At 43.7% G+C, this 13,543-nt stretch overlaps 2 protein-coding genes across 20 annotated transcripts in view; one reads left to right on the forward strand and one right to left on the reverse strand.

Moving 5' to 3' along the window:
* The window catches only part of NUMB (NUMB endocytic adaptor protein), a 91,659-nt gene extending 86,745 nt beyond the window's left edge, over positions 1-4,914 (forward strand). For 13 of the 15 annotated variants that reach the window (XM_085224871.1, XM_085224872.1, XM_085224874.1 and 10 more), the window contains 3 exons: positions 490-639; positions 1,489-1,632; positions 2,982-4,914. In XM_085224871.1, coding sequence (XP_085080997.1) covers positions 490-639; positions 1,489-1,632; positions 2,982-3,688 — 1,001 coding nt within the window. In that variant the 3' untranslated portion in view covers positions 3,689-4,914. The remainder of the gene's footprint in view (positions 1-489; positions 640-1,488; positions 1,633-2,981) is intronic. The other 2 variants (XM_085224879.1, XM_085224880.1) reach the window with 1 other exon arrangement.
* The window catches only part of PAPLN (papilin, proteoglycan like sulfated glycoprotein), a 67,005-nt gene continuing 53,653 nt past the window's right edge, over positions 192-13,543 (reverse strand). For all 5 annotated transcript variants that reach the window (XM_031553555.2, XM_085224865.1, XM_019615592.3 and 2 more), the window contains 6 exons: positions 12,897-13,035; positions 11,352-11,489; positions 10,848-10,975; positions 10,224-10,332; positions 8,720-8,886; positions 192-8,330 (listed from right to left, as the gene is read on the reverse strand). In XM_031553555.2, the coding sequence (XP_031409415.2) occupies positions 8,155-8,330; positions 8,720-8,886; positions 10,224-10,332; positions 10,848-10,975; positions 11,352-11,489; positions 12,897-13,035 (857 nt within the window). In that variant the 3' untranslated portion in view covers positions 192-8,154. The remainder of the gene's footprint in view (positions 8,331-8,719; positions 8,887-10,223; positions 10,333-10,847; positions 10,976-11,351; positions 11,490-12,896; positions 13,036-13,543) is intronic.

Raw genomic sequence — 13,543 nt, forward strand, 5'->3', positions numbered from 1 at the left:
CAACGTTCTGACTCCATGCTTAACTTGCTACTCTGGAGAGCTGGCAACGTTTCTCTTCATCTGGTTCCTGTGAAAGTATGTTGTTGGAAGAGTTAAACCTATCCTAAGTATTTTCATTTCTCAAAATGCCAAATATTAGTGCCAAATCCTTCATATTTTTAGCATTTAATACAGAAAGACTTAGAACTCTGTTAAAGCTATAGAAAACCTTTTATTTTCTGAACTGAACATTCTCTTGCATTAACACAGAGAAGCGGCAATAACCAACTTGAAATTTGGAGCACTGATCTCTTACACTCTTGACTAAGTCACAAAATGCACTAATGGCTTTATGTTTGTTTTTACTGTCAGGTCTTAAGCACCTGATTTAAAAACCAAACCATAAAAGCTGTCATGCACATCGGTAGTAGGAACACCTAAGAGATAAATAAATCATTGCAATTTCTGTATGCCTTAAGCTTCATTTAACCGATTTTGTTGGCATTGCAGTCCCAGAGGTGGAAGGGGAAGTGGACAGCATTAGTGCCCTGTGCTCGCAGATCACCAGTGCGTTCAGCACGCCGTCGGAGGACCCTTTCTCTTCAGCACCCATGACAAAACCTGTGACAGTGGTTGCCCCACAGTCTCCTGCCTTTCAAGGTCTGTGATTTCTTTGCTTGCTTTGGTTGTGCTGGATGAGGCTTGAGTGCACATAATGTTGCTTTCTAGTAACACATGGCCTTAATTTCTTGTGTAAGTCTTGTATCAGTATTTTGGAATAATGCATCTTGTTTTATTCATCCCGTCTGTTTAGTTTTTATGTGGTTTTGTTTTTAACAAGAAGTTCATGCACCTACCACACGATGGTTACCTGTAAATGGGACTGGCTTTGAGGTCATGGCTATTTTAGTCAGTCTGCTACCTGGGCTGCAAAAATCTGAACAGTGGTGTGTCACAGGAATCAAATCCTGCAAGGAAGGAAATTTTGTGCCACCTGATTACCATTTTTCACACAAACTCCTGAATAAGATGAGGAGATGCAAACTGTAGCACTCTTGGTAGCCTCTAACCTTCATTCCACCGATGCAGTTTTATGCAAATAGTGTGGAAAAAGAACTTCTCCTTGTTAAATGTAGTGATTATTTTGCATCCAATATCTGGTGTTCTTTGGAATCTAAATATAATCACTCCGTAACTTCCTTCTGGTGAGCCATATCTCTTGGCTGTAACAATGCAACAAATTTAACTTTAGTTATCAGCACTGACGATCTCATCAACTAAATAAAAATCCACCATCCCACAAATGTTAACAAGAGTTGGCTTGGTGAAATGGAATTTATGTGCCTCATCAACTGTCAGTCCAGTTTGGCTAATTTACGCAAACTGCTGTCATGTGGAAGTGTTTAAAACTGTTGTATGTTAATGGTTATGACATGGCCCACTAATACTTCAGTCATGTGCATGCCTTGCATGAATTAATTGCACTGATGTTGTCTGCTCCCATTTTAGTTAATGGCACTGCCTCAGCCTTCTGTGTGCTTGCTGCTAAACCATCCCAAGCTGCTGTAGTGTCCACAGCTATGCCAGTACGTGAAACCAATCCCTGGGCTCATGCTCCTGCTGCTAATACTGGAGCTGCAGCCATGGTCTCTGGTAAGACTGGAAGTAGATCCTGTGCGTTGCTATGAGAGCTTGGATCAAAAGTGTAATTGAGCTCCTGAGACGCCTGTGTGTGCCACTTGATGAAAAGGGGAAGGAACAGGAACAAAAGCTGGAAGTAGTAGCCTTTTGCACAAGTGATGGAGGGAAGCTATGAACTTGTAGGTTCTGGGTCTTGTAAGGTAGACCGTTTCTTATTTTGGCAGGGTTTCAGAAAAGCTGACGCTTTAAAAGGAAGCTATCTATCTTATTTTCACTAAAATAGCACGTGCTTGAGGATGAAGGGATCTGTACGTGGACCTCCAAATGATTTTTGTGCATTGTTTCCAGCCAGAGAGAGATTACGTTTGGTACTTAAAAGCTTTAGAAATTAATTTCTTGTGTCTAGTAAGTTTTAGTTTGTCCCTCCAGTTGTCTTTGCCTACATTCATATCCAATGCGAGGTAGTAATTTACCACTGTAAAAACAACAGAGAACTAACAGTTTTAACTAGTTGAGACAGTTAGCCAAAGGAAGAGTACTGAGCAGTTGTCCACTTCCTCAAAACACGGAATAACTGCTTTTCTCATTACATTGAAGAGTTGGTGAGGTCCTATAGGAAGGAAAGAGAGTTTAAAACAGGGAGAAAGAAGACTGTAGCATTCAGGTAATGGAGGATGGTTTTGAAAGGGGGAGAGGAATGGAAATTATTTTTTATTTTTTATTTTTTTTAATCACTGAAGATAAATGAGTTTAAATAGAGCTGTATTTATAACAGAAAAGTCTGAATTGTTAGAAGTTGAGGATTGCAAGAATTTGAAAGGGTTATCAGCCTGAGTTACAGTTCGGGACAGAAAAATGAATGTTGCCTTGAACATCCTGTACCATTACATGACAGTACTGTAAAAGGGTGAAGCCTTAATTTAGGAAATAAATAAGGAAAATGAACCTTAAAAACAGTTTCTTGAAGATTAATGTTCTAACAATCCACTATTCCTGAGCTGTGCGTTCAGAAATTGATACTCCCATGTTAGAAGAGTTAGACACTAGATTATTGCCACTGAGCAATAAAGTCCTGCCCAAGTATCTCAGATGCCTGCTATTGAAAAACAAAACAAAACAAAACAAATGCCCACAAAACAAAAACTGCTCTTTAGTGATGAAACTTTTCCATCCCTTCTTGAGCAACATCTTCCCTTAAACAGAGCAGTGGACTGGATGCAAAAAGACGCTTCCGCTATTAGTAGCGGCCTCAGCTGTGGAGGGAAGAGGCCTGGCTGCTGTTGCGCATCCTCTGGTCTGTCTCACTGATAAAAGGGTGAGGAACGGAACCACTGGTGACTTCCCTGTGCTTTCTTCCCCAGGCACCGAATGGAACAGCAGCACCCCAGGCACAGCCTCGCCAAGTCTCTTCCAAGGGAATCACAGACGTACTCCCTCAGAGGCAGACCGCTGGTTGGAAGAGGTCTCAAAGACTGTCCGTGCCCAGCAGCAGCCAGCCCCAGCCGCACAGCCGCCGCTGCAGCCCCCTCCGGCCGCTTCCCAGGCAGCAGCGGCCTACCCTGTGAGCACCTTCATTGCGCCTCAGCCTGTGCCGGTTGGCGTGGTGCCGCCCATGCAGCCACCCTTTATTCCAGCTCAGCCCTACGCCGTAGCAAACGGGATGACCTACGCGGCAGCCCCAAGCGTACCTGTGGTGGGAATCACGCCTTCCCAGATGGTAGCCAACGTCTTTGGCACGGCGAGCCACGCTCCGGCTGCCCATCCGCACCAGTCGCCCAGCCTCGTCAAACAGCAGACGTTCCCTCAGTACGAGACCGGCAGTGCTACGGCCAGCCCTTTCTTCAATCCGCCCGCGCAGCACAACGGCTCTGCGGCTTTCAATGGCGTTGATGGTGGCAAATGGGCTGCAGAGGACAAGCACCCCCAGCCTCCCGCCGCCGCCGCGCAGGTAGACCCATTTGAAGCACAGTGGGCAGCACTGGAGAGCAAGGCAAAGCAGCGCACGAATCCCTCCCCGACCAACCCCTTCTCGAGTGATTTACAGAAGACATTTGAGATTGAACTTTAAGTGGCCCTGTAGGGGGGTGAATAACTTGTACATTAGGCTAGAGGGATAAAGGGAGCAGAGGGGACTGTTTCTCATCCGTTTGCTTTGATAATCCCAAAGGTCCCTTCAAATGAAAATGGGTTAGAAAGAGGGAGCTATGATGGGGAGGATATAAACGTATACAGAATTTCACATGCAGTTCTCAAAATGAACCCTGGAGCCACCTCGGCCTGCATTCCCTCTTCACTTGGAAAGCTGGAAGTTACAAAGCAGAGCTGGGCGCCCGGTCCTGCGGAAGCATCACGTATCTCAGAAAGGATGGCAGACCTCAGACCTGCGACCTTTTGAGGCCCTGTGAGTCCTGGACATTCCCCCCCCAGGGAAAAAGCAGGGTTGGAGTGGGGGAAGTAAGGAGGGAGGTTGTCACCTGCTTAGCAGAAGTTAGGTCTGTGGAAAAAGTTGAGCTTCCATTTTGAGTAACAAAGTGAATATTATATGTAAAGACTAAAGTAAAGCCAAAATCTTTATTTTTATGCATTTAGAATATTTTAAATAGTGGATATTAAAAGATGTATGAGTTGTAAGTAATCTTGCCAAAGGTTTAAAAAAAAAAAAGGGGGGGTGAATGTAAGAAATTGTACATAAGATTGATTTATCTCCAATTCTTATTGTAAGTAACGTTGGGGGGGGTGGAAAAAGGGGCTCTAGCTTGTTCTTGTATCCGTTCATTGTAAGTAGCATATTGCAACAACAATCACAACCAATAAGTCATTATATTGTAGTTTTAAATAATGAAAATTAAAGAACAGTATTGTCATGGTCTGAAAACCATGGGGAAAATTAACTGTTTTTTTATTGGAATCAAGCTACATATTATATATAGTACATTTTTTTTTTCTTCCATGTATTGCTGCAGTTTTCTTGTCTTAATCTATTGGTTCTAACACTACTGTGACAAACTTACTGTAACCATATCTAACATCCTGGGGCTGCCTAGGAACCCATTTTTTGTTTGTCTGTCAATAGATCTTAGAGATTTTTTAACTTTTGTTTTTATTTTTTCCACGGATTTGTGAAACCTTGTGGTAAGGCTGCAGCTGGTCCAGGTTCTGCCTCTGGTGACTTGTGAAATCCATCTCATTTTAACTTTACTTTTAAACTTTGGCCTTACAAGCAAATGTAAGTTATATATATTTGTACTGATGATTTATAATCTGCTTTAACAAAAATAAATGTTGGTGGTAGAAGCACCGTCTGTGAAAGCTTTATTTCCCCTCTCCCCATTTGCTTTTCAGGATTTGCCCTTCTGGCTTATGATATTTTAATACTTCTCATTTTGTACCCCACATTATGTTTCCTTGAACTTTAAGACTGAACTTGCAAATATCCATTTGACCTATAGCTATTTTAAAAGCTCTACAAAGGAGGGTTTTATGGAAAATACTGGTTTCTGGGTTTGCAACACTGAATTTGCTAACATTGAACCTTTACAAAGATGAAAACACAAATATTCAAAAACAGGTGAAAGGAATACTCACTTCGGTTTTCTTTTCCTTCACTATTAAAAGGAGTGAGGATCCTAAGAGCCGCCCAGGATGACACCATATTTTCACTCCTTTCTGTTCTCCTAGGAAGCTGATACCCATTCTATCAGTGTGGTTGGTTTTTACTGCGTGCTTACGTGCATGAAGTAGTGTTAGATATATTGAAAAATACCAAGTCAGACTTTGTAACCTGAAAGGAGAGAAATGCTGCCTTGCATTGGCCCTTGCATTTGAGCTTGCCAGCAGTTTCCATTTCCAGGCAAGTACAGAGGGGGCTTTTTTCTTTACTGGTTTTTTCTTACCTTAAGCATACCTGTGTGGAGTACAACACCAACAGTAATCCCCAGCATACTCTATGATATTGGAGTTGGTACCTGTGCTTAGTTGACTTTCAGAAAGCTAGCAAATAATAGTTAGTCATGAGAGATCTAACGTTGGTTGGGTTTGTCATTTTTGTGGTTTTTTTTTTTTCTCCTTTCTCCTACTAGTTCCTCAGTCTGTCAGAGCCTGTGCCCAGAGATCAGATGAAAATAGCTACACCCTTCCTCTGCCTGAAAGATACGGGTAAAGGGGATAGAGATGACCTTCCTATGGTCCTTTGTTTAGAGAAGAAAACCACTATCTTGATTCTCAAATAATATAAACATTTGATAAGGAGGTTAAGTGATACTACACAGAAGAAAATTCTCTGCTTCCCAAATAGGAAAATACAAGCACACTGCTTCCGTTAACTAACTGTTAGCCATAGCGTGTATTTAAAGCAACAAACTGCCTTCAGATCCCCTTCTTATTACCATGGTTACACATCTGAAAGGAGGTCAGATAATAAATGAGAGAAAAAAAATTAAGAACGTTCCTTCAGTGTTAAAGTCCAGTCTGTCAGAACACAGGTGCCCACTACAGCTCTCACCAAGTTGGAGACAGAGCTCCCTGACCACGCTGTGTCTAATCATACAGCCTAAATGAAAGCTGATGCACTATTAGAAAACAGGGCCCCTGAAACAAAGAAAGGGATGATATTACAGAAATGACAGCTCATTCTGGGAGAAAGGCATCTGATACAGGCAACATCCACTTGGAACCACCTTCTTGGGGGGGCTTACAGCCCCTTGCTGCCCTGTGTGCCTGCCACACAGGACTGGAATTTACACAGCCTCTCATCAGTCCATGGTCTCAAAAGGCAGAGTCATACCATATTGTAAAGAAGAAAGAAAAAAGCTTTTTAACTGTCTGTAACCTCTTGCTCCTTTACTGGACTGCTTTTAGACTGTTCAGTTTGTTCAGATCTTAAAGCACGGTGTGCAGTACTGAAGCCACACCTGTGCTGAAGAGAGGGCAATCATTAGGTTGGTAATTCTTATTTTTAGATGCAGCTGAACTGATTACTGGATTTAGAGTTCAGACCAGCTTTAGGCTGCCAAGCCTGGGGATTTACACCCACATATTACTGCTGCCCTGAGTGCTGGTTCTGGTCTGAATGAGAGGAGAGTGGTGTGATCACAGTCCAGAATTAGCTTCCTTCCACAGAAGCCTTAAATTAGAGAAGCAGAAGTAAAAGAAACAAACAAACAAACAAAGAACCTAAAAACAACACATTAAAAAAAAAAAAAAAGCTGTCACAAAAAAGAGCCCTTACTATCCACCTGCAAACATCAGCATCAGCACTACACATCAGTGTACCAGCAAAGAAGTATAGCTACATTTATACATCCAATAAATGGTGCTAATTAATACCAGTAACCCACCCAAGACTCAGAAGGTAGTGCAGAAGGAGGCTGCTTCTAGGGCTAGTGCTATGGAGAAAGAATATGGAGGCTGTAGAAAAAATGGTTTTGCTTGGAAGGTCTAATTCTGTTTTGAGTTACTGAAGATGTGCCTTTGCTGGGTCAACAAACCATCCTATACTTACCATCCTACACACACACACCCAGGCCACATGCAGACCCAAGTGTTTCTGGAGCTTACTGACAACACAGCAGATCATTGGGAAATTTATTCTAGCAAGACAAGTATCCCTACACCTATTTATGTGTGTATATTACTCTCCTCTCCAAGCTGATACCCAGCACAGTGCGACCAAAAGCCCACATTTGCATTAAATTCAACAGCACGATTCTGGCTCTGGAAAAACCAAACTAACTTCATAATACTTCCTACAGATACTGATACTTAATCTGCATCATCTCAGAACATACCACAGTGTTGTTATGTTAATGATCCCTACCACTCAGAAAAGGCTAAACATATTCTTCCATTTTATCCAAAGCTTTCTGTGGAGCATTGCTTTCTGCATTTCAATCCAGAGCTGAATACATTTAAGTGGAAACCAAACTGATCCAAAGATAAATTCTACTTAGGAGCACTGTAATAAAATAGCTACAGTACATAGCTGCAGTAGGTGACATCACAGCTGCATCTCTAGAGCTGGCAATCTTACAGCACCTGAATGCTAATTTTACATGCACCAAGCTGTTTGTCATGGTCAGATTCCTTTGCATTTAGAGGCAACATGCTCCTTAGCATTATAAATGTTCCTCAGTCATTAGTCCTTTTGTTAAGACAGCTCGAGCCCATCTTAAGACACTTCAGCCTATGGTGCTTTTTTGAGCTATTCTCTTTTCCTTATATGAAGAATCTTTCATTCTGGTTCTTTCCCTCTCTGAGGTCATTTGAGAGAGTATTCCCAGTGCTACCTCCTTCTTTGAAAAGCAGCAACTACCATTACGTGGAGAGATGGATGAGCTATTGCAAGGCATACAGGAGTCAGAGGAAAGAAGTTTGCAATAAACCTGAGGATGGTGGTTCTCCCACCTTTTAGCAATTACACCCTACACCATTAAATCCGCCCTCGTGAGCTCCCAGAACAGTTTCATGCAGTAGAAGGACAGAGTTCAAAATTCTTGTCTTGTCACCTGCTGTTCCACACGGCCTTGGTGGTGTCTGTCACCCACTGCGATGAGGAGAGCTGGCGTGCGGTTGGTAGTGAGAGCAGCTGGCACAGCAGAAGCTGGCATAGTACTCGTTACCGCAGAGCTGGGCCTGCACGATCAGGCCACAGTTGGCGAGGTGTGGCTGGTCCACACATTCTCTGCTCAGGTCCACAACATGATTCACAGTGGCTGCAGCCAAGTAAAAGGTAAAGCCAGCTGAAAACATGGCCGGGGCTTGCCCCCAGGTTTATCTTCCCCTCCCCAAAACCACAGCAGGTTCCCGTTTTCTCCATCCTTCCAGATCTAAGGGGGATTGTTTAATTAAGTCCAAATAAGGACCAGAGAGAGAAACTGACAACTCTGGTTAGATAAAGAAAGACAAGGCGGTTTCTGGGACTGATTCCCAGTGCCTTGGTGGTGGGCCATTTACACCACCCTGCTCTCACACCCACCCAGAGGCTCCTGCTGCTCCCCAAAGCCTGGGACTGGTGGTGGATGGGTGCACGATGGGTAGCCTTCTAGTAATGGCCAAGAGGGAGCTCTGGGCCAGGAGAATTGGGAGAACAAGTTGTACTCACTGCTCCTCAACACTTTCACCTCTGTGCTGGCACTGACAGAGTTGCTGCTGCTGTAGGCGCTGCATGTGTAGGATCCCTCGTCAGCCAGCTGAACGTTGCTTATGGTCAGGCTTCCATCCTGGGACAGGTGGATACGGCGGCCATCTGCCCTCACTGGGACTCCATTTCTGTAATGAGAAGTGTTTTGTACCACTGTTCCCACTCCTGGTAATTAAAGGTGCTCTTTGTACTTTTTGGAAATTGATGCTCTGTGAAAGGGGTCAATTAGTACCAATTCAGCACAAAAGAAGAAGTCTTCTTTTGCCATAACCTGGCTCTACAATTATGTAGGAATATGAACCTGAGCAAGTCTAGATCCATTAGTCCACTGCCCCCGTGGGAGGTAGCGAGCTGTGTGCTCTGTATATGGTCTGTGTCCTTTCCAGTATGACACATTTTTGAGGTTTGAGGAACTAAAAGAAAAGCCACAGTGACTTTCCCTCCCTCCAGGTTGTGGTCTGGCAGTCTTGTTTGGCTGGCATTAGTAGCTTATGCACATTGCCTGATGAACATATGGGGTAGTGAGCAATGCAACCTTTTTCCCTTAAAAGCCTGTTTAAAAAAATGTTAAAATATCAGCAAGAACATAACCATTCTGTTCTTCCTGGAATACTCTGTGCATGGCCGGAAAACTGCCTGAATTATGAACTCCTAGTTACCAAGGAAAGTAAACTTTGTTCACTGAAAAGAGTTTCATTCATAGCCTGATACTTCAATCATTTTGTTGACTCAAATACCAAACTTACATATGGAAGAATAGCTCTCTTTGTGAGATGGCCCGCTTCAGCCCAACCCCTTGGATCAGAGGGATTGAAACAATTGCCAATCCACGTCTATGGATCCTTTGCAAGAAAGCTCCAAAACTGAGCTGATTATTTTCAAATGGGAACAAAAAACCCACACCAAATCCACTACATACTTGGACAGATTTGGTTTAACTATTAAAATATCATGAGAAGAAGACAACTTCTCTCTTACTGTTACCAAAACACTGTGAATTGCCATTCACTCCCATCTGGCAATAAAGGGAGAGAATTGTCAAAGCATGAAGCTGAGAGAATAGATGCTGGTATTGTAGAGGCTAAAATGTTTGCTAGTGTTAGTCACAGAGATTTTTCTAAAGACCAATTATAAATCATCCTCCGGTTACTCACTTTGATTTTTGGTATTTTATTGTCATTTGCTTGCTAGCATAGAGCTCCTCTGAGCTCCGTGAAATCTTACCTTAAAGTTTGCCTTTCTACTCATTTGACTGAAATGCAAACTCAGTGACCACTGCCCAGAGAAATTTTGCCGAAGATTTTTAGGTTAACCATTAGGTGGATTAGGAAAGGTTAGATGATGCCATTTGGAGCGAACCGCAGCTCTCTCCCTTGCCTAGTAGGCATCCTGCATTCCGATTTGGAGGATAAGTGATGAGGTTCAAGAAGAGACGAGAGAGAAGTTTCACCTTGCTTTTGCTCACCTTGACCACCTTATATTCACATTGTTGCCAGTCACTGTACAATGAAGTTGAGCAGTTTCTCCTTCAGATACCTTGATGCTTGGCAGAAGACCAGTAATCCTCAACCCTCCTAAACCAGAAGGTAAACAGTTACTAGCAAGAATACAATGCTATGTTGCCCCAGGTAGCAGAAGCTCCTAGGCCTTGAACCAGCATGTTTGGAACTTCTGTAGCTATTGCTACAGGGAACGTCATATACCCTAAGGGCTTTAGCCCAAGCCAGGGCAAGAAATGGAGATTTCAGAGAGTTTTTTTCCTCCAATTAGACAAAAGTACATCATATGCAAAGAACAACTGCTTCTTTTTTGCCTCCTACTAATACCATACCTGTTCCATGACAGAAATGAAGCCCAAGAGCCACTCTCACACTAGCAGTCCCACCTCAGCTGTCTAGAGCACCATGACCTACTGATACACAAGAATACCACTGGGAAAACCGACTCACTCTTTCCTTACCCACGAGCTGCCTGTTAAACATTAGGTATGAAGTTAAGAGGCATGGCCAGAGGAGAAACCCTCTCTGCCCAGCCCTTCCTATTTCACACTTGTGTGCACAGACATGCAACATGGCCACCCGCCTGGTACCTAGAGGTCGGAGCAGGACCTGGCGCTGGTCCCGGTCACGTCCATTCGAGGCGATGCAGGTAAAGAAGCCGGCGTCCTCAGAGCTAACCCGGCTGATCACCAGAGCCCCGTCTGACTGCTGTCTGTGTCTGATGGACAAAACCACAAATCTCCTCATCTTGTGTTTGAGCCATGATATGATTCCAGCCACCAGAAATAAATCTGAGCCTTATACACAACTTTGCAGTAACACTAAACAAAGGTATAGCAGCAGCTCAGTTGAATTCACAACACAGCCTCTGGTCTGTAGACTCTGTATCACAGCTCTTCATCTGAGAGCTTGAAGTCCAGGCTCTGACCTGTGACTAGGACAGTAGGACAGCACTGTCTGGCCCTAATAAATGAAAACTGCCCAGCATAAAGCAGAACAGTCCCTATCTGCACTGGCCAGCAATAATGTCCCTCAAAATGGGGCTCTCCTCCCCAAGCCTGCTGCAGGAATAGTAAAGCCAGCTGGGAGCTCACCTGGGAGGGGAGAGGGGCTGCCCATCTTTCTGCCACTCAATGGTGAGAGCTGGAGATGCTTCCACTGTGCAGGGCAGTCTGACTCTCTCCCCGACTTTGGCCTCCACTACCGAGGGCTCGCTCTTGTCCATTCTCAACCTGCAAAGTCCACAAGCACAACAATGCAGCAACATCCTTGTTCAGTATCTGACCTTCAGCACAAGGCCTTTTTAATCACAAGCCTTGTTTTTTGCCTCCAATGGGAAAGGGCGGTCTCCGTGCTCCCATCAGAATTTGCCATTAACAACATTCACTCTCCTCAGAAAAAAAGCAGCCTCTATCAAATCCTGCTACAGATCAGCACAGCGTGGTGCTGCAATCCTGCCAGACAACTTAACCCTTCAGAGACAGCAACTCAGAGCATCTCTGTTACCTATAATACCCCTCTGGCTAAAACCCTAAGGAAGTGTTAGCAACATAAATACACAGCAAATGCCTGGAGAACACGGCACCAAATAAGCTTCTCTCAAGGTGCAGATAGCAAATACTTTTTTGGGGTGTGAAGAGTCCACTGCAATCACCAGCATGACTGCATGGAAGGGCATCCACTGCGCACTGCAGAAAGGCTGAGCATGGGCTCTCACATCATCCATCCTCTTGTGCTCTTTGCTTTCTTTTGACTACAGATAAACACCATTTCAGAAGGGAACTAAACCATGATGTTCCCAGAGTCAAAGAAAACATCATCTTCCCCACCCCCATTCTCTGACCTGAATTCTTGATCTCAAAAAACAAAACCAAAGAGCCTTAATTCAGTGCTTTTATAATTCAATGAAACACTTCATTCTGCATTTAGGCAAAAGCAGCTAAGGGGGTTGCCGGGGATTCAGCAAATTGGCTGAGTTTTAGGCTGCGAACTCAAAAGAAGAGAGAGATCAGATCATACTCCCATTTAGTCTAGAGCCCCAGTGTTCTGCATTTAAAGTGAAAATAACTTTTAACCTCTTATTTCTGCAAGGCCTGGAAGAACCAGAGAAATATGCAAGAAACTACAGAGTATGCCAAGTAGTACATGAAAAAATAGCTTGGAGTCAAACTGTTTTGTTCACAAAATAGTTAAACAGTCGGAGGCTAAAGTATCTGACAGGTTGTTTTGTTATTTATTTATTTTTATATATATATACACATGTCTTGTTGTAGTAATTAAGCAGCTCACTCTTGCTTTGCTTTTTTTCCAAAATGGGTTTCTCTTTCTGACTACACTAACTTGTACAGCTCCCCCAGCATTTTTGTATTTGTCTGAACCCAGATGTTTTGTTGTCAGCCTCCCTGAACATATTTGCTAAGGATATGCTTCTTTCAAGGGACCCTTGGGAGAACAGCAGACAGCTTGCAACTGAGATTTTTGCCTGCTACTATTGTCGGCAGTTCAGTATCCCTCGCCTCCCAACCATGCCCAGAACAGCTGATCCAGGACCTTTCCAATCTTCAGTTTTTCTACATGAAGAGATGACATATGGTTCATCAGCTGGGCATGGTGGACAAACTTGCTGTATGTGAACTTACCTATATGTGAATTGCTGATGCACAGAGGAACCGGCTGCCTGTACAACCTTCCTGCCTCTGGGTAGCTCTCGGTGCCGCTGATTTTCCTTGTGAAGGACCTGACCTCTCTCACCCTCTGCCAGAACAGCACTCTGGTACTCTATTCAAAATAAAATGCCATATGCGAATAAAAAGACCGTTCTTACTGTGACCTCTTGCATAGGGCTTTCTGTGAGCTTGGGAGAGCTCACTGAACTGGAGCCAAAGAACCCTTCAGCCATCTGTTTTCTGACTGATGCAGTAAGCCTGTGCTGCCGACTAATGAGAGTCACAGACCTGCAGGCAAGCAATTTTAGACTCTTTTCTCTTCTCTGTTATTGAATATGTTGCAGTATTCCTTAGGCCACACTGCCTTCTGCCCCCCATGCCATTGCTGTGACACAGTACATCTCAGAGACTTAAAGCCACCAACAGTGGCTTGCTGGCCAATCTTTTTAGACTGATCTTTTGTATTTTTTCTGGATTTGCATCTTAAATATGGCATATTCTTTGAAACAGGGAATAATTTGTTACCTAGATGGTCTTGCATCAGCATGAACAGCTATGTAATCAGTCACACCATACTGTGAGATTGAGGGTACAGGAAACCCCTTTTCTGGAGCCTTCTG

This window comes from Meleagris gallopavo, chromosome 5, assembly GCF_905368555.1.
Source record: "Meleagris gallopavo chromosome 5, MGAL_WU_HG_1.1, whole genome shotgun sequence".
NCBI classification, from domain to species: domain Eukaryota; kingdom Metazoa; phylum Chordata; class Aves; order Galliformes; family Phasianidae; genus Meleagris; species Meleagris gallopavo.